General features: G+C 40.2%; 2 protein-coding genes and 1 non-coding gene across 13 annotated transcripts in view; 1 reads left to right on the forward strand and 2 right to left on the reverse strand.

Moving 5' to 3' along the window:
• Positions 1 to 19402, forward strand: part of ptk2aa (protein tyrosine kinase 2aa) — a 56456-nt gene extending 37054 nt beyond the window's left edge. For 5 of the 11 annotated variants that reach the window (XM_041052543.1, XM_041052544.1, XM_041052537.1 and 2 more), the window contains 20 exons: positions 1908 to 1964; positions 2963 to 2983; positions 4727 to 4824; positions 5029 to 5113; positions 5234 to 5334; positions 5658 to 5773; positions 6273 to 6373; positions 6881 to 6970; positions 7129 to 7333; positions 7600 to 7711; positions 7845 to 7919; positions 9760 to 9867; positions 10303 to 10407; positions 14404 to 14466; positions 15145 to 15184; positions 15276 to 15379; positions 16736 to 16891; positions 17086 to 17166; positions 17356 to 17441; positions 17540 to 19402. In XM_041052543.1, the coding sequence (XP_040908477.1) occupies positions 1908 to 1964; positions 2963 to 2983; positions 4727 to 4824; positions 5029 to 5113; positions 5234 to 5334; positions 5658 to 5773; positions 6273 to 6373; positions 6881 to 6970; positions 7129 to 7333; positions 7600 to 7711; positions 7845 to 7919; positions 9760 to 9867; positions 10303 to 10407; positions 14404 to 14466; positions 15145 to 15184; positions 15276 to 15379; positions 16736 to 16891; positions 17086 to 17166; positions 17356 to 17441; positions 17540 to 17666 (1931 nt within the window). In that variant the 3' untranslated portion in view covers positions 17667 to 19402. Of the gene's footprint in view, positions 1 to 1613; positions 1768 to 1907; positions 1965 to 2962; positions 2984 to 4726; positions 4825 to 5028; positions 5114 to 5233; positions 5335 to 5657; positions 5774 to 6272; positions 6374 to 6880; positions 6971 to 7128; positions 7334 to 7599; positions 7712 to 7844; positions 7920 to 9759; positions 9868 to 10302; positions 10408 to 14403; positions 14467 to 15144; positions 15185 to 15275; positions 15380 to 16735; positions 16892 to 17085; positions 17167 to 17355; positions 17442 to 17539 lie in introns of those variants that run through there. The other 6 variants (XM_041052538.1, XM_041052541.1, XM_041052545.1 and 3 more) reach the window with 5 other exon arrangements.
• A 975-nt stretch (positions 19403 to 20377) lies between these two features.
• trnav-cac lies at positions 20378 to 20450 on the reverse strand. Its single transcript has one exon. It is a non-coding gene; the product is annotated as a tRNA-Val (tRNA).
• Positions 20451 to 21619: 1169 nt separating this feature from the next.
• rplp1 (ribosomal protein, large, P1) lies at positions 21620 to 24049 on the reverse strand. Its single transcript, XM_041052579.1, has 4 exons — positions 23835 to 24049; positions 22587 to 22661; positions 21897 to 22008; positions 21620 to 21747 (listed from the first exon to the last, which is right to left on the reverse strand). The coding sequence occupies exons 1-4, from the start codon at positions 23904 to 23906 to the stop codon at positions 21665 to 21667; spliced, it is 342 nt and encodes a 113-aa protein (XP_040908513.1). The 5' UTR covers positions 23907 to 24049; the 3' UTR covers positions 21620 to 21664.
• Positions 24050 to 24173: the final 124 nt, after the last annotated feature.

Here is a 24173-nt window from a genome sequence, read left to right on the forward strand (position 1 = left end):
ATTTAAAGACAACAAACAATTTCAAAAAAAATCTGAAAATAGTTTGAAATCAGCTGGAAGCATTTCATTAATGCACATATGCAAACACTGATAAAACTGGCTGGGGGAAAAAAGACATAAAAAGATGTTGCAGAATGTTTTTTCTGTTGCAAAACGACCGATGAAAACCAGTCTTTAATAACGATATGTTGTTTATGATCAGTGTATCTAGTGAAACACGTTTTAGTAGCAGCAACAGACGAAGCAGAGCTGCTGCTTTTATTCCTGCTCATATGATCAGATTTTTAGAGGCACGTTAAAGGCTTTCCTTTCCTTTCATGTGAAACATAAATCATGCACAGCAGTGGTTTAGTAAAAGTCATGTGTGTTTGATTAAAAGTTTAAACTTTTCCCAACCTCTTCTCTTATGGGCTGTTATAGCGGTAATAATAGCTTAAAAAAAATTGTTAACAGAGCCTCATCTTACCCTTAAAGGAGTAAAGGATGTTTTGGTGGATGTTTTGTGAAATAAATAAGCTGCCTTTTTGCAGAGAGTAAAATGAGAATGTTGACACTACCCTCATGTCTGTCCTTTAAATATGAGACTACAGCCATTAGCTACTTAGCTTAGTATAGCATAAAGACTGGGAGCAGGGGGAAACAGCTGGCCTGGCTCTGCCTCAAGATTAGACTAGATATAACATTTGTTATGGAATTGTCATTTTGCTTTAGAAAGAAGCTTTAGAGATACTTTTAGGCATTTTTTTTATCATTAGACAGAGCCAGACCAGTTGTTTCTCCAAGTGTCCAGTATTTATGCTAAGCTAAGCTAACTGCTTCCTCAAAGTCCTCATCTAACTCTTGACAAGAATGCAACAAAAAAAGCATATCTTTAGGCACAAATATAATAGTAAGCACTAGTCAGGCTCCTTTGCATTGGCAAATATCCAGTGTTTTATTCAGGCTCTTTTACATGAACAGTCAAACAGCTGTCCAGTTGAGCTTTCTTCAGCTTATTCTACATGGCAGGTTGTGGGCAAATTTCTCGAGAAAATTAGTCACAGGATTTCTGATCATTGTGGGGACACGTTCCCACCGAGCCTGATAAATCTAAAGCAGAGCTGTGAGGGGAGCGTTCAGGACAGCAGATGTTTGACTCTCGTTTCCAACAGCTGAGTCTGCACACTGATTTTATTTTAAACACCACCATCTGGTTAGGATAGACTCTGTCCATCTTTCCCTCTCTGTTTCCTGCTGGCTCTCTTCTCTCCCCCCTCTCTTTCTCTGCCTATCTGTCAGATTCTGCACAGATTTTACCCTAAATGCTACCTGACAGCTAGACACACTATTTCTTTTTCTTCTTCTCTGTGTTCCTCTCCCTCTTTCTGTCTTTTATCTTGGTTTCTCTTTCGTGTTCTGTCTTTTGTTTTCTGTTTGTCTCCCTTGTCTCTCCTTTCTGTCTTTGTTTCCATCACCACCACAGCTACTCCCTGCACCCCAGCTGCTCTCACACAGACAGATATGCACAACACATGCTCAGCTGACATTCTCCGCCAAGTGTGTGTGTGTATGTGTGTGTGTGTGTGTGAGAGGGAAAGAGAGGGAGAGAGAGAGAGAGAGAGAGAGAGAGAGAGGAGCTACGTGGGTGTTGCTTTGCGCAGGAGTTGTCGAAACTGAGTTCGTTTTAAAAGTTAGCTGCTTTATTTTGAAGTTTTTTGTGCAGTTTTAATTTTTGCTGCGCACATGTTTGACTCTATCAGGGATCCTTCACACCATAGTGGACGCACGGTAAATCAAGGAACATGTGCACGATTGTTCTGTTTGTGTACTTGTGTTATTTTAGACATATGCCTGTGTGTGTTTTCTCTTATTGTTTTCATGCGTTTTTAGTTTTATTTTACACCTTTTGTTTATGTGTAATGTTACAGAGACCGATGACTATGCGGAGATAGTTGATGAAGAGGACACATACACCATGCCCTCCAGTAAGTAACTTACTCCATCTCATCTTTCAGCCTCATCTACCAACTAAAATATTTATACTAAAGAAATCGGCTTCTGTTGCACTGGCACAAGAGAACTATGAAGTAACTGTTTCACTGTTATTCTTCTGTCAAATGCTTACTCTCTCAGACAAACATTCATTTCGTCCTGCTGTCTAACAAAATGAGTGTGGTGTGAATCTTTTCCAAGAAACACACTCACTCTTGGAGTTAGAGAAGTTGCATTAAACCACATTTGGTTAGGTAGCGGCTAATCAAATTTAGCCCAGTTTCACTGTCTTATATAAACAGTGGAGACGCTGGCTGGAGGTCATAGAGGCTACAACTCATGTGGTTCATGGAGACATATTACATCTGTCAAATTCATTCACGTTAGTCAGAGCCCTGTACGTGCTGCTAAGTTTGCCTGGTTGCCCCTGTTAATAACGGTGGCTTTAGCCCTCTGTTCCAATTCTTTTTAAGTTGATGTTTTGGCCCAGTGCAGTTTACTCATGTATTTGATTACGGGGCCAACGTTGAAAATGGACTGTGTTCTTCTTTCCTCCCACAGTCTTCTTCTATCTTTCCCTGCCTTGCTATATTTGTCCGGCTTTATTTCTTTGTCTTTTTGGCTTTGCTTTTTTTGTTCTCCGAGCAGACTTCCTCTAAGTAGACTTCTGACATTTTCCTGCTCTGTGACTGAGTTTGTATGTGTGTTCATGTCATACTGTCTGTCTGCTCTATGTATAAAATGAAGCTGTATAACGGTAATAGCTATAAAGCCAACCTGTTCTTTTAATCGTTCTGTGGCGGCATCAGTTCAGTTTTTCATTCATTAACTTATTTATTCACCAAACATTTGATAGAGAACAAAATGGGTCAGTCATCTTTGTCTGTATATGTGCGTGTGTGTGTTTTCTGAGCTATTTTCAAACTTAAAGCAGCTGTCTGGCTCTCCCCCTCTTTTCTCTTTCTTCCTCTTCTTCCCATCGCCAACACAGTGAGCTATGGAATAGTTGAAGGTAAAATTGCCTGTCTTTGTCTCATCCTGTCCTACCAAAATGGCTTGGTATTTTAGATTTTATTTTTTAAATGTTTTTCTTTGCCAGGCACTTGTCTAAATTGTAGAAACAGATTTGCGCCATTATTCTGAAAGCTATCTGCAACTTATTCTGTTAATTTAACACAAGCAACACCCATTGATTTTCATGGGTAACTGTATCAGTGAGGTGGCTTTTTTTTTTAGTAGTTGGGAACCAGTGTAGGATGTTTTTTCTTTCACCATTAGTACCTGGCAAAGAAAAATGCCAAGACTCAAGGCATCTAATATCCAACTTGTTGTTGACGTGTGGTCGTTGGTGTTTTTGTGGACTGCAGTTCATCTGGGTCTGGTGTTGGAAATGAAATGGAGAGCCAATCTATAAACAATGCAAGATGTTATTTTATTAATAGTTAAATCAGAATTTGGAAACGAGCTAAACCACCTTGCAATGATTTGCATTGTGTATTGGCTTGGTTCTCATTTCACCATCATGGTGGCTGTGACATTTTTATTTCTTTATTGTGATTTAGTATTACGGTCAGATGTGTTTTTTTCTGTTTTTTTTTCTCTGTGGGTTCGTTTGTGGGTTCTTTTTGTTTGAAACTGTTATTAATTTCCTGCAAGTGAATTGCTGTATGGATTAACAGCAGTAAATCTCCTTATAAAGGAATGTGGTTTGGTTATGCTGTTGTGATTTTACTGTGTTTATCTGTGGGTTGAGTCAAGTAGCCGGACTTTGTTTAGCCCAACAGATAAGTAAACTTTTTCATGTTGGTCAGTGTCCTGCATGAACCTCGGGAAGTCAGTTTTTAGTCCATGTTTATAGCGAATGGTTGGCAGCTGACTTTAGTACACCTCGTAGAAATATGTAGAAATGCTTCATGACTTTCTCAACAAGGCGGAAATAATGCGAACACATGAATGTCAAAGTTATAATGTCAAAGCATGTGGATGTCAGTTGCAAAAACAAACAGCTCATTTAAATTCTTTTGGACGTACTCAACTGAGTATTAAAAGTTTACTGCAAAGCAAAGACCAAATTGAACACACTTGGGATCCTGTTTATAAAAGTATGTTGAACATTTGTCTAAAAATGATCTTCTCTGTTTTACATATGGGCTCTTAATGTTTACATGTATAGTGCACTGCAGGTTTTTACTTCGATTGATGATCTTATTCAAAAGTACATGTATAAGTGTTTTCTTGCATCCTATTTTTTCTACATCAGTACAGGAAGAAACAGAAATAATAATGGGAATCTGGTGCATGTGAACACAGAGTGTTTATGAGCCTTAAATTTGCCTGTTAAGTGAGTCTACTATATGTTGGTATGTTTACAGTTTTGTATTGCAGTGTGCATGTCAAGTCAAGGTTTGTGTCTTTAGAGGTGTGTTAGTAAGGGTTTTATTTTAGTACAACCCTATTGCCAGTGGATGTGGTTTACCAAAAAGGACAATAATTTGGTGGGTAGAAAGTTAGAGATCATTTCAAAATGTCTTAAAATTATCTTAATATTTTAACTTAATTTTCTGTTGTTGAAAACAATTATGTGCTACCACCCTGTCTTATCTCGGTAAGCCCCATCCATGTGGTCGAAGAGAGAAGCATGTCAAATGTGATGGGTCTTTCCAGTGTATGAAAAACAGCAGGTGAATATACCTCTCTCACTCTTTCCACTTCTGTTCTCTTTTTTTTTTATTCCCCTCCTCTCTGTCTCTCTTAGCACGGGACTATGAGATCCAGAGGGACAGGATAGAGTTAGGTCGCTGCATTGGAGAGGGTCAGTTTGGAGATGTACACCAAGGAGTATATAACAGCCCGGTATGTAGAAAGGCTCACATGTACACTGAAGCATTGGCACACCTTAACAACAAGTACAAATATAAACAAAATTAGTCAAGTACTTGTGACAGCTTGTCTATGCATTGCATTAAAACTATAAATATATATCCCAACAAAATATCTCTCAGTTCTGCATTGTGTCACTGCTTATCTTCTAACTTGTGTACTGTGTGTGTTGTGCAGGACAAACCAGCTCTACCTGTCGCCATAAAGACCTGTAAGAACTGTACCTCAGACAGTGTGAGAGAAAAGTTCTTGCAAGAAGCATGTAAGACCACACTCTATTTGTATGACTGTTTTTGTGTGTGTGAGCATGACTCATTAGAATACTATGACTCATTTCATGATCGCATACTGAGGTTCGAGCGTGGTTGTGTTTTCCCTGCAGTGACAATGCGTCAGTTTGACCACCCTCACATTGTTAAGCTGATCGGAGTGATCACGGAGAACCCGGTGTGGATCATCATGGAGCTCTGCACTCTTGGAGAGGTACACTTGAGGCTCTTTGTGCCCTTTGTGTGTAAGAGAGTGGTTCACTTCTTGTGAGTATACAAAAGAAGCTGTTTTGATAGCAGGTGCCTAAGAAGCCTAAGAAGCCAGAAACCTGAAAAGGCCTTATAATTATTCAAATACTTCAGTGAAGCAAGGTTTTGCTGGCAGACCATTGTCAGTGTGTGGGGACATGCATTAACATAGTATCTGTACTATCTATTCTCTACAAAACCTCTCAACGCGACATCTCTGTGTTTCTGTCCATCCTCTCTCTCTCTCTCTCTCTCTCTCTCTCTCTCTCTCTCATTATTTTTCTGCAGTTACGCTCATTCCTTCAGGTGAGGAAGTACAGTCTGGACCTGGCCACTCTCATTCTGTTTGCCTACCAGCTCAGTACGGCACTAGCCTACCTGGAGAGCAAACGCTTTGTACACAGGTGAACACACGCACACACACACACACAAAAGATTAGAAAGATCCTCACTGAGAAATAACTGGCCTCAGATTATGTTTGAATACACTGGATTCATATTATTTTTATTACCAGATATGATATAAAGGTTTTTACTAATCTACCAGGAGAGTCTCAAAGGTTTTCCATTCTAAAAAAAAAAAAAAAAAAAAAAGAAGAAAAGCAGAACAATGTTTTTTTGGTTTGTTAAAACTGACTTGAATCATAATCTTGACATCAGGCTTTCATATCTATCAAAGGCAAAATGTTTTTGTTTTCTTGCATGTGAATGTTTGAGGGTGGTATATGCTTTATAAGTTTCTTAAAAGTGATGTCTGCAAAGGACATGTATGCACTCTGAGCAGACACAGCTGTGGTTATTCACAGCACATATCTCCTGTTCTCTGATGAAAATTTAGCATCAAAGAAATGTCAGGTAACGTCGGTGATTCTGGCCTAACCACAGCTATTTTTTGCCTTAAAGGGACATCGCAGCCCGTAACGTGCTGGTCTCTTCAGTCGACTGTGTGATGCTCGGAGACTTTGGTCTGTCAAGATACATGGAAGACAGCTCTTACTACAAAGGTAATGAATCGGATGCACATTAAAACCCACACACATATACAGCACACAGCTTTTTGTGACAATGAACATTGATTCATTTGTATTTTAAAGTCAGTTTTTAATGTCCTAACCTTCCACACTGTTACATGTTACCACCTAAACACTACAGACTGGCATTTGTTTGTTTCATGCTGTTGCTTAATAGAAGTGAGCAGTGCTGACCTAGTCTGTACTCCTAGTCCCAGTAACATTTCTCGTTGTGTGCCACTGCCAGTCTTTTCTAGTTGCCTGTACTTTACCCTCATCTACTGGTGACATCAGGGTACTACAGTTTATCTTGACAGCAGTCGCCTGTTTGGCATTTTAATTTAACAGTTCCTTCTTCTCATCTCTAACTTTGTAATTTCTGGAAAATTGACAATAAAGCCAGTTACAGATTTATTGTAGTTGTGAAAACCACTCTGTGCTCCATAGATAATCGTCAATCTGCAGGTAATTTGTAGTCATCTGTATCTGTCGCCATTTCAGCTTCTAAAGGTAAACTTCCTATCAAGTGGATGGCACCTGAATCTATCAACTTCAGAAGATTCACCTCTGCGAGTGATGTCTGGATGTTTGGTAAGCTCATCTGTGTGTCTGTGTGTTGGTTATGGTCAAAGAAACAGTCTTTTACTACACTATTTCTTCCAGAGCCGCTAATATTTGTGTCTTTGTCTGACATTTGTGTTCTTGTCTGTCACTGTATGTCTTAAACAAAACCTTCTTTGACTTTGTAGGTGTGTGCATGTGGGAGATCTTGATGTACGGCATTAAGCCCTTCCAGGGGGTGAAGAACAATGACGTGATTGGCAGGATAGAAAACGGCGAGCGACTGGCTATGCCTCCTCAGTGCCCGCCCACCCTCTACAGCTTGATGACCAAATGTTGGTCATATGATCCCAGCAAGAGACCACGATTCACCGAACTGAAAACACAGCTCAGGTAATACTAGATTATTTTTTTGTGTGTTTGTCTGTGCATGTCCAGGATGTGATTTTGCTTATGTTAACAGATATATATATTTATATATATTTACTTCTTATTAATGTTCCTCTGTACAGCATCTAACAGCAATACTATGGTGTAATTACCACGAGCTTTGTTTTTACTGAAAAACCTGTTGGAAGATACACCTATTAAAATGAAGAAACGGACCATTTATTAAGATGAGTCCTGTCTTTTGATTGTGATGTGTATAATTTGTGTAGCACCATACTGGAGGAAGAGAAGATGCAACAAGAGGAGAGACTTCGAATGGAGATGAGGAGACAGGTCACTGTGTCCTGGGACTCTGGAGGGTCTGACGAAGCACCGCCTAAAGTAAGACTCAGTAACTTTCTTATTAACCTTTTTCTCTTACTGCTGTTTTCTAATTGTCATTTTTTTTGTATTTCTGTACATATGTTTGAAATGGGTAGTAAACAGAAACAAACTATTATTTTTCTGTCTATAGCCCAGTAGACCAGGTTACCCCAGTCCTCGCTCCAGTGAAGGCTTCTTCTCCAGCCCACAACTTAACCACTTTCCGGTAAGGCCACACACACACACACACACACACACACACACACACACACACACACACACACACACACACACACACACACACACACTCACACACACACACACACACACACAGGTGTCAGGTCATTTTACACTAATAGCAAAAGGTAAGGAAAAGTTTGGAGATAAATTGAATAAGACTGCTGTTGAGTCAAAACGTTCAGTACATACTGTTACACAGTTGTCTTGTTTTCAGAATCTGCCATTTCCATGTCTACATTTTATTTGAAGCAGAGATAAATGATCATGTTTATGCAAAGGAAATGTGTCCTGGAAGAGTGTGAGCAATGTGTCAGTCACCAAAAACACAAAACCTAACCCTGACTAAGTTCCTTAAATTCAGTGAGGAAGATTATGTCTGGAAAAAGTGCAGGAAAAGAATTAAATCAAAAATGCCATTAAAAAAAAAAAAAAATGCATTCATCTGAAAGCTTAAAAACAAATCAATAAATTTCTGTCTTATATTGCTGGAAAGTATCTTGTCAGGTTCACTAAATCAACCTTTTAACTATAAAAGTGATCTTGGTCTCTGAAATGTCCAGGTTGAATACTGTCATCACAGTAAAGGCCAACCCAGTAAACTCAGTACAGAGTCTGAGTAAAGTTAGGACAGACAGTGTTGGAGGACAGTGAGCGTGTGCTGCATGTGTCAAAGTCAGAGAGAGAAATGTGGCGAGAGAGAAAATGAGGGAGACTTTCAGTGCAGTTATTCCTCTGCTCATAAACCGAGCAGACAGCAGGCATTTCCTGTAGTGCTAAAAGCCACACACACACACACACACACACACACAAAAAAACCTTGTATTTCTATCTTTGTGAGGACACTCTTTCTAACCCCAGCCCTTAGCCTAACCCTAACCTAAACCTAATTCTAACCTGAACCCTAAAACCAAGTCTTAACCCTCAAACAGCCCTTCAAAGGTACGTCAGAAATTGAGGACAGGCCAAAATGTCTTCTAACAGTAAGGTCTATAACTCATACTGGTCCTCACAGAGATAGAAGTGCAAGTGTGCACATGAATCAAAGCCATTCTTCAGCTTTTATGGAGATAAGCTGCACTCTCTCCCCTGTCCTTTTATGGACTGTATAATTTTAACTGCTGTATAAGTCAAACTTGATCATATCACGAGTTAGAAAAACATCTGTATATTATGGTAACATGTATTACACTCTAGACTTCACTTGAAGTGGTCACAAGATTCTTTGATTTCCCATGCCAAATCATGGCTTGTGATTAAAGTTAATCCAGTATGCTTAATTTAAGTATTATTAATAACATTATAATATTATAAGTGTTGATGCAAGTATTATTATTTAATTAGTAGTTGGTGTTTACTGAAGCAGGACTAAGTGAAAGTTTGCCCAATAATCATTGCGTTTTTTTTTCATCACCCAGGCAGGGAGGGAGAGAGAATTAGATGCCATCTCAATGGAAATATCAGATAATTATAAGACGTATTCGTGATCTTAAAATACCAAACAAGTATAGTAACTTGCAAAGAAACGATAAAGTTTGAAGTCCTCTGGTCTTTTTTAAGGTAACATACTTGTTTACTACCTAAAGCTTTATATGTGTTTCACATATTTTCTCCTTCTATTTAATTCAGTGTTTCAGCAAGATAGAAGAATGGGAATCATGAATTGATCACTGAATGCATTTCCTGTTTTTCAAGTGTTGCAGAAGTGTCAAGTAGAAACAAGTCTTTACTGTAAAACATTGTTCATTTTTTATTACATTATTAACTTTGTGTTCCTGCTTTCTGTCCGCCCCTCTCGTTCTCTCTCTGTCCACCAAATCCACCTCCAGCCATCAGCTCATGGTGGTGTAGGAGGAGTAGGAGGCAGCTACCCTCCTTCCGATTCCTGGAATCAGCACAGACCTGAGCACACTGCACTATGGAACCCGAGCATGGAGGTACGCGCACACATACATTTGACAGAGAAAACTCATTGAAATTACATGTTATATTTTCCCATGAAGGGGTTAGAGCGCACAGTTTCACATTTTCATCGGCTGACATCTCAGCCACTCAAACCATACTATGTCCATTAGTGTAAAACGTGCCGCAGCGTGCCACAAATCAAAACAAGCACAATTATGTCATTAAATTTTCATTTTGATTAAACGTAGCAGGTTACTTTATGGTAATGAGGTGCTGTTACTTCAGCCTTTTGGTGAAGCTGTTTTTTCAGGCAAACCAAAGAGTGCTCTGTGCAGTGGAATAAAATAGCAGTCAGGAAAATGTTCTGCCTGAACCCTGAAATTGCAAATAATTGACTTTATGTAGTGTGACTGAATTTTAAAGAACAACAGCGAGGATGCATATTTAAGCAGCCATGTTTTCTACAGGACAGTGGATGTGTGGGCCAGGCTCTGATGGAGGAGAGGCTGATGATGCAGCAGCAACAGATGGAGGATGACCAGCGGTGGCTGGAGCAGGAGGAGAGCTTCATGGTAACACTCATACACACATGCAAACATCAGAAATATTAACCTGCAGGCAATTCTTCACAGTTGTGGACTCCTGCATATTATGAGAAAAATCTCCTCTTAAAAATAGGGCAAGGCAATTTCTCGTATTTTTTAACGTGGGTATTATTCAGTTGTGGTGAGTCTGACTATGGGTTTTGGAAATTTTGTGGCAGCACTGCTTTTTGACTGGCTACTTGCCGAGTAATGTTGTTGTCATTTACTGATAGTTAGCAGAAGTTAATATTTCTTTTACAGAGGAGAGCAACCGCGGTCACCATGATCAAAGTGGTCACACCACTGCATAAAAAGCAAACCTAAAAGTATGCACAAACACACTAAATCCCCTACGTGAGTAATACAAACTACAGAGTGTTGTAAGAGTGTCATAAGCTGTAGTTGTCAGAGCTGACAGTATGGATCAACAAGAACAACAAATATTTAAACGCAGACATGAAGATTTGGTTTTGGTTTGCACTTTTTCCAAGTAGGAAAGCATCTCTATGTGTATCACTGCTGCCAGATGAGCTGAAGAATATCTTTTTCAGATTTTTGAACTGGCCGAGCTGCGTTTGATTTATCTCATCAGACACTGAAATATCCCCCAAAAGGAGCCAAATCACTGCCTTTGCAAAACAAGTCTGTTTTTCTTCTCTCTTCAGGTCAGGTTGTTTTTCCTCTTGCCCTGATGGGCTGTTTTCATTTTTGAGCCAGGAGTAGGAGATCTGAAGGACAGAAAGAGAGGGAAAAACACAGATGAATGATGAGTGTTGGGAAGCAGTGTCCCATCTTTTTATCTATCATCCTTTTTTTACTGGTATAGCTGGTACCACTCAGCTGGTTTGAAAGGCACATTTATTGCTGTACAGGAGACAGAGAACAGGAAATTTCTCTGGACAGACCTGGCAGAGTGAATTGCTAATATCTTATGTGTGATATTTTAAAGGTCCAATGTGAAGAATTTATGGGAATCTATTGGCAGAAATTGAATGTAATATTCATGAATATGTAATTTGCATAATTATGTGTATAATCACCTGAAACTAAGAATCATTGTGTTTTCTTTAGCTTAGAATGAGCCCTTCACATCTACATAGGGAGAGGGTCCGCTTCCATGGAGCATGTGGCAGTGCAATGTTTCTACAGTAGCCCTGAATGGACAAAACAAACCCTGGCTTTAGAGAGGGCCTTTCCCATTTTTATGCTACCGGAAAGCCACTGTAGGTTCTGCTGTGTGTAGGTTCAGGTGACTCTGCAGCCTCACTGCAAGATGCAACACAGACTGGTCCTTTAAGCCAAGGGCATTGTTTCTCTGGCATGTGTTTCTTTTTTTTTTTTATGCTCCCATATCAAAAACTTGTGGTAGGACTGATTTATTTCAGCTAGAATGCAAAATGATACCCATTTCTTAGTGGCTCACCAAATTATCTGCGTCTTCAGGACCACCACAGTGTTGCTGACCCTGATCTCCCAACTGAAAGATACACGTGAGAGGGAACATCCCTCACAGGAGTTATTAAAATATCACATTATTTGATGGCTTCTTCCATTAATTGAAAGACTTATCAGCCACAGTTTTTACACTTAACAACTACTGCCCAGGCATTTCTTTCCGTTCCCCATGATGTATCACCGTTTTAAGACCGTAAGTCCCTCCATACAAACAAGAGACAGTGTGGTGAATTCAAAGTTTCTGCTAATCTTGGTCTAATCTGATAATGTCATGGTTCTAGGAGCTGAAAATAGAGCCACAGACCAAACTAAGTATCAGTGACAATCAGTTCTGACACTCAGCTGATTTAACCACAAAGACAAATAGTGAATGGATTATTTATAAGGCTGCGTGGTTTATGAACTCTATGAGTGACAGTCTGCGCAGCTGCAAATCCCACCCTCTGTCTCCAGTCAAGGAATTTGTGTCTGTTACAGTTTCAATCAGTGTGCAGACGATATTGCAAACTCCTCTGTCATGCATTTGTATTTTTGACATGCTTGGTCTAGAGTTTCTGCTTTTGTTCCTGCCTTCTGTAAATGTAACAGGTTGTTGTTAATTTCATGTCATTTGCTACGGAGGATGTAAAAGAATTCAAACACTTAACTTCAACTTAAAAATATAATCAAGTTTCAGTGTGCAGCATGAAATATCACTGAGAAAATCTAAGGATTTCTTTAAAAAAAAAAACAACTGGAAAGATGGAAGTTAAATATTTGTCTCTGAATGACTATTCCTCCTCAGAAAATACTTGTGATCAATCATATGATCAGTTGAGAGTCTCTTTTAGAGGTTACTTCTATACTTGGCTATAAGTAGGAGTAAACTGCTCAAAAAAGTGTCTTAAAAGTCACTTTTTGCGAAGAACTTGTTCACTCGTTTTATTTTTATATCATTCATAAATGTAATTCTTAGAAGTTTAATAAGTTCAGACCTTGGCCTAAAATGTCATTGACCCTCAGTGACAAAAAGCAGCTGTTTGTGTGTGTGTGCTCTGACTCTTACGCAACACATTTAGCAGGGAAATCCACATGAAAGCTTTGGTTTCGTATCAGTTTCTCCTTTAAAATGATTTATTTCAAGGTTAAAAATCCTTGAGACAAATGAGGGATGAAACTTAGCTGATAGACAGTGTGTGTTGGAATAGTAAATGGCAGAAGTAACGGAGGAGTGAATTTCTACTGTTAAAATATGAAAGTAAACTTTGTGATAAATGAAAGGAGGATCAACAGGAGAGTGAAGAGAAGTGCAAAGAGAAAGCAAAGAGGGAGAAGGAAAGTAAGGCCTGAGAAGAAAGAGATGAAAATTTGTGAGGAGGAACAAGAGTGGAGGACAGAAGGAGGGAGAAAGGAAGTGGGATTGGCAAGAGCAGTGGAGAGGGAGGAACGAGCAGAGTCAGAGACAAAGACTGAGAGGGAGATGCAGAGAGATGGAAAGAGTGGGAGGGAGAAACAGGCTGAAGGAGAGAAACAGAGAGGAGAGTGAGGCGGTTGGATCTTTCCTCTCCAGGATTTTGTCTCTGTGGCTCAGTGGAGCTTTTCCTCCTCTGGAAAAACTTTCCCTCTTTCTCCCTCCGTCTTTTCCTCCCCCTCCATTCTTCCCTGACTCACTTTTTCTGTCTTTCTCAGTTCATTTCACTCAGTCTCTGCAAGCAGTCTTCTGCGTTCTCAATTTTCTGTCTGCACCAGTTTCATCTGGTCTCTTTCCCTCTCTGATTTTTCAGTCGCTCTTTCTCTGTATGACTTAAGTTTTCCTTCGCTTCCATCTTTCTCCCCCTCTTTTTCTCTCACACTTTCCTTCCCTATCTCCGCCCTTCTTTCGATGGCCTCCACTCTCTGCGTTCCTCCTCCCATCTTCTTCAGGCACTGCTCTCCCAGGATGCATCTCTTCAAGGCGTGCTTCACCAAAACGGTACTGAAACAGAGACAGGAGAGGGAGGGAGAAATATCCGCAGCAGTCATGTTGGACAGTTTTGTGATGTTGGTTCTCTCTGTTGGAGTTAATGTGTAAACAGACTGCGGTTGTGATGTTATCTGTGACCTCGGTTGTGTTTATCTGCTGCTCTTCATCCTTACTGACTTGATGATAATGATGTTGTTCAATGATGTTTTTTTTATGTAAAGTAGATGTAAAAAATGAGCAGCTACTGCAGGTCGTTGAGATGGAGTTTGAAGTCTGCAAAATCAGTTTGCTGGTTTAATTGTGCATTTATCTGTTGAAATGTGTTTTCTGGTTACAAGTTAACTACCAGTACATTAGCTGCTTTGCACAGACTATTTATTTATCTAGGCTGCAGGTGACTTGGAAACTGTTTTTGCTTATGGAGTCTTGTATAAAATATGAATGAGTTGAAATCAAAGCTTACTTAATTTACTTTATTTAATGGCTGAACTAGAACTACCTGGAAACTGCACTGAAACACAGGCTTAAGTATGCTTTTTATATTTAATCTTTCCTTTTCATTTTGTGTCTCTGTCTCTTCCTTGCAGAAGGCAGAGTCCAGAAACAGCAGAGGAAGCATTGACAGAGAAGAAGGCACACTACAAGCACCGGTCAGTCACTGTTTGTGTGTGTGTGAACATTTTGTTTGTACTTACAATTAAAGTAGATTCGCTTGTGAACTGGTTTTGTTGAGCTGCAAGGACAATGGATTGACTTTTCAATCACAGACTCACTGTGATATTGATGGAAGAGGGAATGCCGAGGTTTAAAAGGAGGAAAAGGGAGAGAAAAAGACAAAGGAGGAAGAGAAAAGTAACAGAGAGAAAAGGAGGAGACAGTGAAAGAAAAAGTGCAAGAGGGAGGCAGAGAGAAGCTTTCAGCCCCACAGACAGACGGAGAGACAGACAGACAGACGGAGAGAAAATATTTCTGTCTGGGTGCCAGAGAGGGCACTGCCTACACACCAACCACATGACCACAGAGGGCTCATGGGAAACCCAGAAGTACTGCACAGTCCCATCTTACTGAAATTATAGTGCAGTTATAACATCCTAAAGCTAAGGCAAGTTCTGAGCTTCACACCCTACCAGCTGAACAATGTCATTGCTTCACTGAGTCCTTCTCAGGACACAACAGCAACTATAAATGCAGTTTTCTTAATGTGGCATGTGAAATTAGTGTTTTATTAACTTTTTGGTGAAATGACATAACAAGAAGAAGAAGAAGAAGAAGTTTGACATTGTGTAATAAAAGTATTAACTTGTTGAGTGTGTTCTGTCTCTGCACAGGGTGGAAGCCAACATATCTACCAGCCTGTAGGGAAACCAGGTGAGAGGACTATCATACTTTCAACATGCATCCTAATTAGCATGCTAGACTACTCCAAACCACTGATACTAGCATACCCCTTTTTTTCCAGAGCATGTGGCTCCTCCTAAGAAGCCGCCCCGCCCTGGAGCTCCTGGTCACCTAGGCAACCTGCCCAGTCTCTGCCCTGTGGACAGCTACAACGAGGGTGTCAAGGTATATAAGCACACGTACATATGCAGAAACTCAAAAAGGGGACAAACGCATCAAGGCTGTGAAGGGCAGGAGTTTAAAAATGATCAGATGTAACTAATTAAGATCATTTTTGAGAACAAAATTCCTTCTCTGTGCTTCTGTTTAGCCTCTTTGATCACAGAATTGCGTTAATCGTGCATGCTTGGTTTGGTCTCACTCTGGCGTATAGTTTTTGGTTTGACTTGAAAACTATTTGGCATTGTGCTGATGGGTTGCATGCTGTGCCATGTCATGCCTTGCCTGTGGTTGGCTTTGGCCTAATGTGCTGTCCCTCTTCTCTCCCCCCATTTACTTCTTCTCCCTCCTCTGTCGTTAACATCCCTCCATCTTCTGTGTTTCCTTTTAACACCCATCGTCTTGTTCTTATTTCATATCCTCCTTTTCTCTCTTCTTCACTCTGCGTCCATTTGTCTCCCCTCTTTTTCACACTCCCAATCTCCTTCACCCTCTTCCTTATCAAACCCCCATCCATCTGCCTCCCTTCTCTTCAACATTCCCCCCATAGCCGTGGAGGGTAAGCAGATCTGTGTGTGTCTGTTATCATTGTAGAGTTAGTCAGCTCATAGTTATCATCACTTTGCAGAGAAGCTAAATTAATTTTTATTTTTCTTCACCAGAGAGAGAGCAAAATATCATTATTAGAATTGTGACGAAACAGAAAAGATCATTATTTATATTATTCCACCAGTTCCTATTAACAGTCAGAGGAATTATACAGGACCATACATGTACCTAGCCACTGGTTATATTTGGGTGATGTCAACAATAATAAATACAATATAATTTTTCATGTGCAAGAAATATTTCTGGTGAAGAAAAAATAAAGCCAAAATGTTGGTGTAAGTGTTGTAGCACAGATTAGTAGACGTGCAGTGTTTGCCGTCATTAGAGGGAAGTTTAGTTAGCTCCTGTCATTAACCGGTCATAGGTCACTTTGTACTAACAACCTACACACTCGTCTGTAGCAGTAGAAACTTCAAGCTGTCTAGTATGTAGGTAGAAATGTATGTACATGACAATAATAAGTGGTCCCTATGAGATGTGGAGGTTGTGTGTGTGTGTTTGAGAGAGAGTGTGTAAGTAAGTGTGTTAATCTTCCTTATTGTGCCTCTAGTCTCTATGTAGTCAGATGCTGCCTCCCAGTGTTGTGTCTGTGTAACGACACTTGCTTATATTGACACTGGCAGCAGAAAACTCAGTTCTTCTCTTATTCTTCTCCCATTTAAAGATCAAATTTGTCAAAAATAATTTACAGAAAAATAGAGAAAAGACAAAATTAATGCTTTTTACTTAAATTTCTCTTCTCCTCTGGTTCAGTTGCAGCCTCAGGAGATCAGTCCGCCTCCCACCGCCAACTTGGATCGTTCTAACGACAAAGTGTATGAGAATGTGACGGGACTGGTTAAAGCTGTGATCGAGATGTCCAACAGGATTCAGCCTGCAGCACCAGAGGAGTATGTCCCCATGGTGAAGGTAGGATTCAAATTCAGTCTCTGAAAGAGAAACAGCTTTATCTTTACTGTCACATGAGCTTTGTCCAGCACTGTTTAACATCTTTTATTTTCTTAAAGTATTGAGACATGTACTTTAAAATAACTTATGTCTGTGAAAGTGCATGTTAACTGAAGACCGATGCAAAAACGTGTGTGTGTGTGTGTGTGTGGCAGGAGGTGGGTCTGGCTTTGAGGACTCTGCTCGCGACGGTAGATGAGACGATTCCTGCGCTGCCAGCCAGCACACACAGAGAGGTAAACGCACATACACTCACACACTCCATAGCAAACATATTTTATGCTCTAACTCTGAAGTCACTCATAGATGCTAGAAAGACTCTATCTGCTGAATCGTGGGAAGTGTAGTAAACAGGTGTATATGGACTGAAGGATGGACATATTATCTTTGGTTGTTCAACAATTTCTAAATTTCTGTTGTCACAGATTGAGATGGCCCAGAAGCTGTTGAATTCAGATCTGGCAGAGTTAATAGCGAAGATGAAACTGGCCCAACAGTACGTCATGACAAGGTGGGCACAGACACGCTGTTTACGTTGTGTTGATAAACGACGTCTACCGGTAGTTTTCACATCAGCGGTCTCACAGTTGTTTTCTGTTTTGTGGACAGTTTACAAAAGGACTACAAGAAACAGATGCTAATGGCAGCTCACGCCCTCGCAGTCGACGCCAAGAACCTGCTGGACGTCATCGACCAATCACGACTCAAGATGATCACCCAGACCCACCCGCATTAGCCCAGGATCCAGTCAAGCCTGGGGAGGGGGAGGGGGAGTGGGGGCCAGGAGATTATGTTGCTGTGGACACAGGTAGTACAGCGGATATCAGTGATGGATGGAAAAAAAACAAAAACTGACTGATGGACAGCAGACATGACTGACTGAAACAATCAGCTCCCTCTCCTCCTCCCTCAAACATTCATTGCTTCCTTTTCTCTTCGGCATCAGTCACATTTTGGTCAATATTGTGTTGTTCTGTACTTTTGTCGCATTATTTTTGCTTTTGTATCCAGAGAAACGCTCTTCTCTCCCATCACGTATCCTCAAAAATCAGCCATTACTACTTTTTAATCTTTGAAGAATTAAGCTGAGGTTTCTGAGGCTCGTTTGCAGGACTGCACAGATTTATTTTGGTGAATGGACGCACCATGACTTGCCACAAAAACATAAGACTAACACTCTCCACGTACACAGGATGTAACAACTGGAACTGAAGAGCCAGAATGAGGAGGATAATGAAGAGGATTTCATAATGTTGTTGTTTAAACATGCTTTTATATCACTATTAATTATTATTATTACTACTATTTTCAACCTTGACTCTTACAATATGTCAGTTTTTCAGTCTTCCTCTTGAAACTCATGAGCGAAAATGATTGATTCACAGTACAGCTGCTCATAAATGTCATGATTTCTTCACTTTCTTTCTCCATCTTCCTCACTAGATCTCTCTATCTCAGGCATCAAGACATGGCATAAAAATTAAATACGAAAGCTGAATTTTGAAGAACAAACTAAATGTCTTTTTATGAAAAAAACATGATTTAAAAAACTGCCACAGGCCACTTTTTAAGTTAACTACATAGTAAATATTCAAAGAAGCTATATTTTTAACACATTTCAGAAGCATGAGTTGTTAGTGAATAAGGGAGAGGGATAAACTTGGAGTGGGGGGGGGGGGGGGGGGGGGTGTTAGGGGGGTGGAGGGGTGAGAGGTGGAGCGAGGGTCGTTTTTAAGTTACCACGGAGGTGCTAATTACACTGTACAGTAGGTCGCCTTGTGCAAAATGAGCTGCAATTGACTGAAAAAAGGACCATTTCACTCAAAATACTCTGATACTGGTTTATTGTTTTTAGCAGCAACTCAGTGTAAAATTCTTAGTTGGTTACTTTGTTGCTTGCATCATCGTCGTGTCGTGTTTTTGGTTCCTGTTTTCCTGTTTGTCTTCACATGGATGTTCACTCAGCAACACGCGGTGCAAGATCTCATTTACACTCTCTGTTGGTTCATATTTAGAGCAGAATTCAACATTAATAATAATCTGTTAGTCTTTATTAGGGGTTGAATTAAAGCTACAGCTTTTATTTACAACTGAAAGTTAATTGGATCTCAGTTTTGACTTTTTTTTTTTTTCCTATGGATGCATCAAAATGGGGAGGGACACAGGCCTTATTCAAATGGTTTATAATTTAAAATGTTAATCTCCAACATGATTTATCCTTATTTCTTCTGTATCAGTCTTCCTGTCCTCTGTCTTTCTACCTCCTCTGCTGGAGTTATTTATACCTTTATTCCCGCTCTTCCTCTGGTCTGCCACCCTGCATTTCTCCCTCCGTTACCCATGCTCTGTCCTCCTCTCCTCCCTCTCTGATTCTCTCTCCATTCCACTGTTCCCTCTCCCCTGAGGCGAGCAGTATTCTCAGGAAGGAGCCACATGTACAGTTGCTAAACCAAGCAAATAAAAACACTGTTATCATTCAGAAAAACTCATCAGTCATCTTTTTTTGAGCTTTTTAACTTTCACTGCCTTTATTCTCTCTGTAAAATATATATAAAAGATAATGGAGAGATACATTTCTTTATTCGTAATATCTGCTGAATTACTTATGTGTTATCTTTGTGTGCTTGGATTCAGACAAATTTTGCAATCAAAAAATCAAGAACTTGTCATCTCATCAAATTAAAAATTTCATCTCATTTACAAAAGTATTCTGACCCTTTGTTTGGTCAGGTGCAACCTGTTTGCTTTGATTAGAACTTGATTGGACTCCACCTGTGGCAAAATCAGTTGATTGGAAATAGTTTAGAAAGGCATACACCTGTGTATACAAGGTCTCACAATTCACACTGCATGTCAGGACAAAAACCAAGCCATGAAATCAGAGAAAATCTGTTGACCGCCGTGATAAATTGTGGTGAGGCATGGCTCAAAGCAAAGGTAAAACTATTCCTGCTGCTTTGAGTGTTCCCAGGAGCACGGTGGCCTCAATCATTATGAAATATGATCAGAAGCCTGAAAGCAAGACAACACTGGAGTCTTCAAGAGCACCATCTCCACTCAACTCTCAACTCTACCTCCTGCTCTGGATCCAGGTAAAGCACCCAGGTGTCATTCCCACTCATTAAAAACAGCTGAATGTAATAATAGCTGTAGTCCAGAGGAGAAATGGGAAATTCTGATTGAAAACGATATAAAAATGCTTTTATTTGCAGGTAATGTGACTCAGTTTGATCTGCCTGGCCTTGGTTTGCTTTTCTAACAGCATCCCGGGTGGCTTTTGAAAACAATTGCGTTTTTCCTAGTCAGTAGGTGTTATTTTTAATGTTAACTTTTAATTTGGCACTCGTTTCTTGTTTTGATGAAAAAGTTTGTGTGAAGTTTGACAAACTTGAGGAGATACATGACTCACATATCAAGTGGAGATTGGTATAAAGCATGAAGAAAACATGTTTCCGCCCGGTTTCGAACCGGGGACCTTTCGCGTGTGAGGCGAACGTGATAACCACTACACTACGGAAACCTGTGATCATCGAATAGCATCATTGGGTATAAATCCTCATACCGTCGAGCACAATCGTGATATATAATTTGTAAATTCAGGCATCCGTTTGCTGTTCCTATAAGGTTTTATGACCCTTTTTTCCTCTTGGTGGATCGGGAGCTAATGCTAAGTAGCAGGAAGCAGGAGAGCTAGGGATGAAATGTTTAGCTATCTGGGACCGTTAGCTAAAGTTAGCTAACGTTACGAGAGTCCGCATTTGTAACGTTATTTCCTGGCTGTTTTAGGGGGCAGACCGTCGGTTGAGATTAACAGTCTATGGATTTAACACCCTAACTAACTGTTTTCTAAAAGCACTAATGTTTTACAGTCAGACCAGCTCAGCACCGTCTCAGTCCCGGACAGTTGCCATAGAAAAGCGTAGGGAAGCTGCTGTGCGCTACACTTTAACAAAGGTGGGTCGGTTAACTAGGAGCACATTTAGAGTTAGAACAACCAATGGCTGTTTATCCTTAAAGTACTGTCTAGTGTAAAATACAAAAATATGCTATCTTTCAAAAAAGGTCTCTGCCATAAATCTCATCTTTGTGTCACTTGCACATCCTCTTCCTTAAGCTTTTCTATTCTTCACAAACGCGGTTCGGCCTTATGTGATTTTTTTTTCGTTTCAGATATCAGGTGTGTTTGCTCCCGTTAGAAACCTTGGGAAATTTTGAATTAAGACAATTTTTCAAACTGTACGATACAAATCAGAGACTCAACCCTCCTAGTCTCAGATCAGTCGCGTTTTAACTGTTAGACAGAAGCACACTGTCACGTAAAAAAAAAAAAAAAAAGTGTTCCGCTGGGTCAGTATTGATAACCCAGTTATATCATTACTGTAGTTAACTACTTATTGTGCAATTTAATTTCTTACCTTGACACCTACAGTGGACAGTGTACAGTCTACCATCTGTACCGTCCATTGGTTTCTTTATGTTCCCCCTCTGTTCTTACCAATATTCCACAAGCACAGAAAAATTATGTCCAGGGACTTTAGTATAATAATTCATACAAATTCATGAGTTAAATGTGCTCCAGTTGCGGTCCAACTCTATTGCTCATGTTAAATTTCCTTTGAAGAAAAAAAGTGGTTTGTCTTTATCAGAGACAATCACGAGAAAGAACAGTAAGAGTCAGACAAGTCAGCCTTCATTTTTGTACTTTTATTGTGTTTTGTTACAAAAACAGCTGTTTTAGTCGAAGAGACCGAAGCCCATGTCGTCGTCGGACTCCTCAGACTCTTCCTTCTTCTCCTCTTTCTTCTCCTCCTCCTTGGCTGCAGGGGGGAAACCAGATAATTGATGGTTTAAGTTAAAGATGTAGATAACACATGCTAGCTCAAACACATGGACAAAGATGTGAGATGGGTTATGCCTCAATGCTCCTTGAGAAAACTAAATCTAAATCATTAACTGTCTTAGTTACCTGGGGCGTCTCCAGCAGCAGCAGCAACTCCAGCAGCTGGGGCTCCAGCGGGAGCACCACCGCCGGCTCCAACGTTGCAGATCAGGCTGCCGATGTCAATGCTGGACAGAGCCTACGACATGTAAAACAGTCACAGGTCAGTGTCATGTCATTTAAAAGCATTTATTCTTGTGAGTGAGGCAGAGGCCCGGATAACTTAAGGCTATGTTATTGCACTGATATACACTACCATCAATAAACAATATCAATGTACCTGCTTTAAAACACAGAAAACCTCTCACAGCACAGTCATATGAAACAGACACTCAGCTGAACATTTCCTGTAACTTCATACACACTGCCAGTGGCCTGGAGTATAACACCTTTTAGGAACTCAGGTTTAGATACTTAACCATTAAACAGAATTAATATTTATTCTCTTGTAACAGTCAACTGAGCCTTAAACTGGCCCAGACTGTGGGACATGTAGAGCCTTAGACATCAATTCAAGGGACACATGCTGTCCAGGGCTGTCTCTATTCTAATGTATACAGCAGCAGCTTCTGTAACATTCTGATGTGAACTGTACTCCAAAAATCCTGTCTAAACCCTGCATTTGCAGCATCCCTAAAATTTAACTAACACCAATCTTAAGATGACCATGAAATATGACTTCATATATGAATGTTGACAAGTGTGTCCATCCCTCACCTTGGCAAACAGACTTGGCCAGAAGGGCTCCACAGTGACTCCAGCAGCCTTGATCAGAGCATTCAGCTTGTCCTCCTGTTGACAAAAGACAGTAATTGTTACAAAAATCTACTTGATTCATCCTTATACAGCTAGCACTGTCTTTACAATGTCACTTCTTCAAATGTCTTGTTTTGTCTGACCGGTAAATCCACAGATATTTAGTTACAATCATGTCCTACAATGAATGCCTCAGAATGTCACATTTGAGAGACTGGAACCAACAAATTTTTGGCATTTTTGCTTAACAGAAGATCTAAACAATTATCACTTTAAATGCTGATTAATCTGCTGTTGATCAATGAATTACCTGATCATTGCAACTCTCGGGAAGCAAGAGCAACATTTTCTACTTCCAGCTCAGAAAAATGTGATGACTGGCTATTGTTTAATTTACAACGATCCCATGACATCAAGAGATTTGAAGACGGACGTTTTTCACTATTGTCTAGCAACAGACTTTAAACAAAAACGCAAAAATACATAAGTGATAATGAAAATATTAATTTATTGCTGTCTCACTAGTGATTTTGCACAGATGATTTACTGCTTTAACGCAACATTTGTGTTTAATAAAAAGTCACAAGCTGTGACTCAGTAATCTACGAAGTGGTTTTCTCTCATATTGATGCTGTGCAGCGTCCACGTGTGTCAACCTGTCAGAATAACGCCACACAACTAACTGCAGCGCTGTGATGAATGAAACGGTGCAGACACACACAAACAATCCGGTAATACACAAAAGTTAAAACACTGAAGTTTGCATGGTTATACTACTGATAATAAAAGCAAGGCGGAGTATTGGAGTTTCACTAACTTAGCATTAGCTAGCACCTGCCAGTGAGTGAATAGCTTATCGATAAATAATACCGGTTTGGATGTATTAGACATGTGACGAGTACCGACAGCTATAGCCAGATGTTGTAGATTTAAAACAGGAGTGTCAGAAAGCAGACAGGAGCTCTCCTGATACAAAAACGTGGCCTAACACTAGCAACAAGCATGGCGCCATTTTGGCCGGTAGATTGGACTGCTGAGACACCTGTACAATAACTCGTATTTACACAGATATAGGATTATCCCAGTTTGTCGGCAGAGTTATTACTATCCTAGATTTGCTATTTAGGGCTTTGACAGCTACCACAATGCTCCCCAGTGTCCACTGAAGGGATGTCGGCTGAGCTGTCGGGGATAAACCGGGACACTTACGGTGACGGTGACTTCATCGTCGTGGAGGATCAGAGCGGAGTAAATGCAGGCGAGCTCGGACACGGAGGCCATTGTAGATGTTTAGTTTTATGTTTGTGGCGTCGGATGCCTAAATCTGACGGTGCTAGTCGCCGGATTGTGGGCCTTAGCTTCGGATGAAGAACCAAGCACCTTAGGCACGTTAACTTCCTACAGCGGAAAAGGAAGGGGGAAGGGCGGGCTCTTCGAATATATACTCTGCGTCTGGGCTGCGTGACTCTGACGTTAGTACGCACACAAAGTGACGACAGACGTGGTCAATATTTAAATACTGTCGCTTTTCATACCGAACAGCCCAAA

This window comes from Toxotes jaculatrix, chromosome 13, assembly GCF_017976425.1.
Source record: "Toxotes jaculatrix isolate fToxJac2 chromosome 13, fToxJac2.pri, whole genome shotgun sequence".
Taxonomy (NCBI): Eukaryota; Metazoa; Chordata; class Actinopteri; family Toxotidae; genus Toxotes; species Toxotes jaculatrix.

Excerpts from the sequence above, each read along its gene's own strand:
- rplp1 (XM_041052579.1), bottom strand. The coding sequence starts at position 23,906 with ATGGCCTCCGTGTCCGAGCTCGCCTGCATTTACTCCGCTCTGATCCTC. Across the intron at positions 22,009-22,586 it reads GGCCAAGTCTGTTTGCCAAG|GCTCTGTCCAGCATTGACAT; the intron begins GTGAGGGATGGA and ends TACATGTCGTAG. Across the intron at positions 21,748-21,896 it reads TGCTGCTGGAGACGCCCCAG|CCAAGGAGGAGGAGAAGAAA; the intron begins GTAACTAAGACA and ends TCCCCCCTGCAG.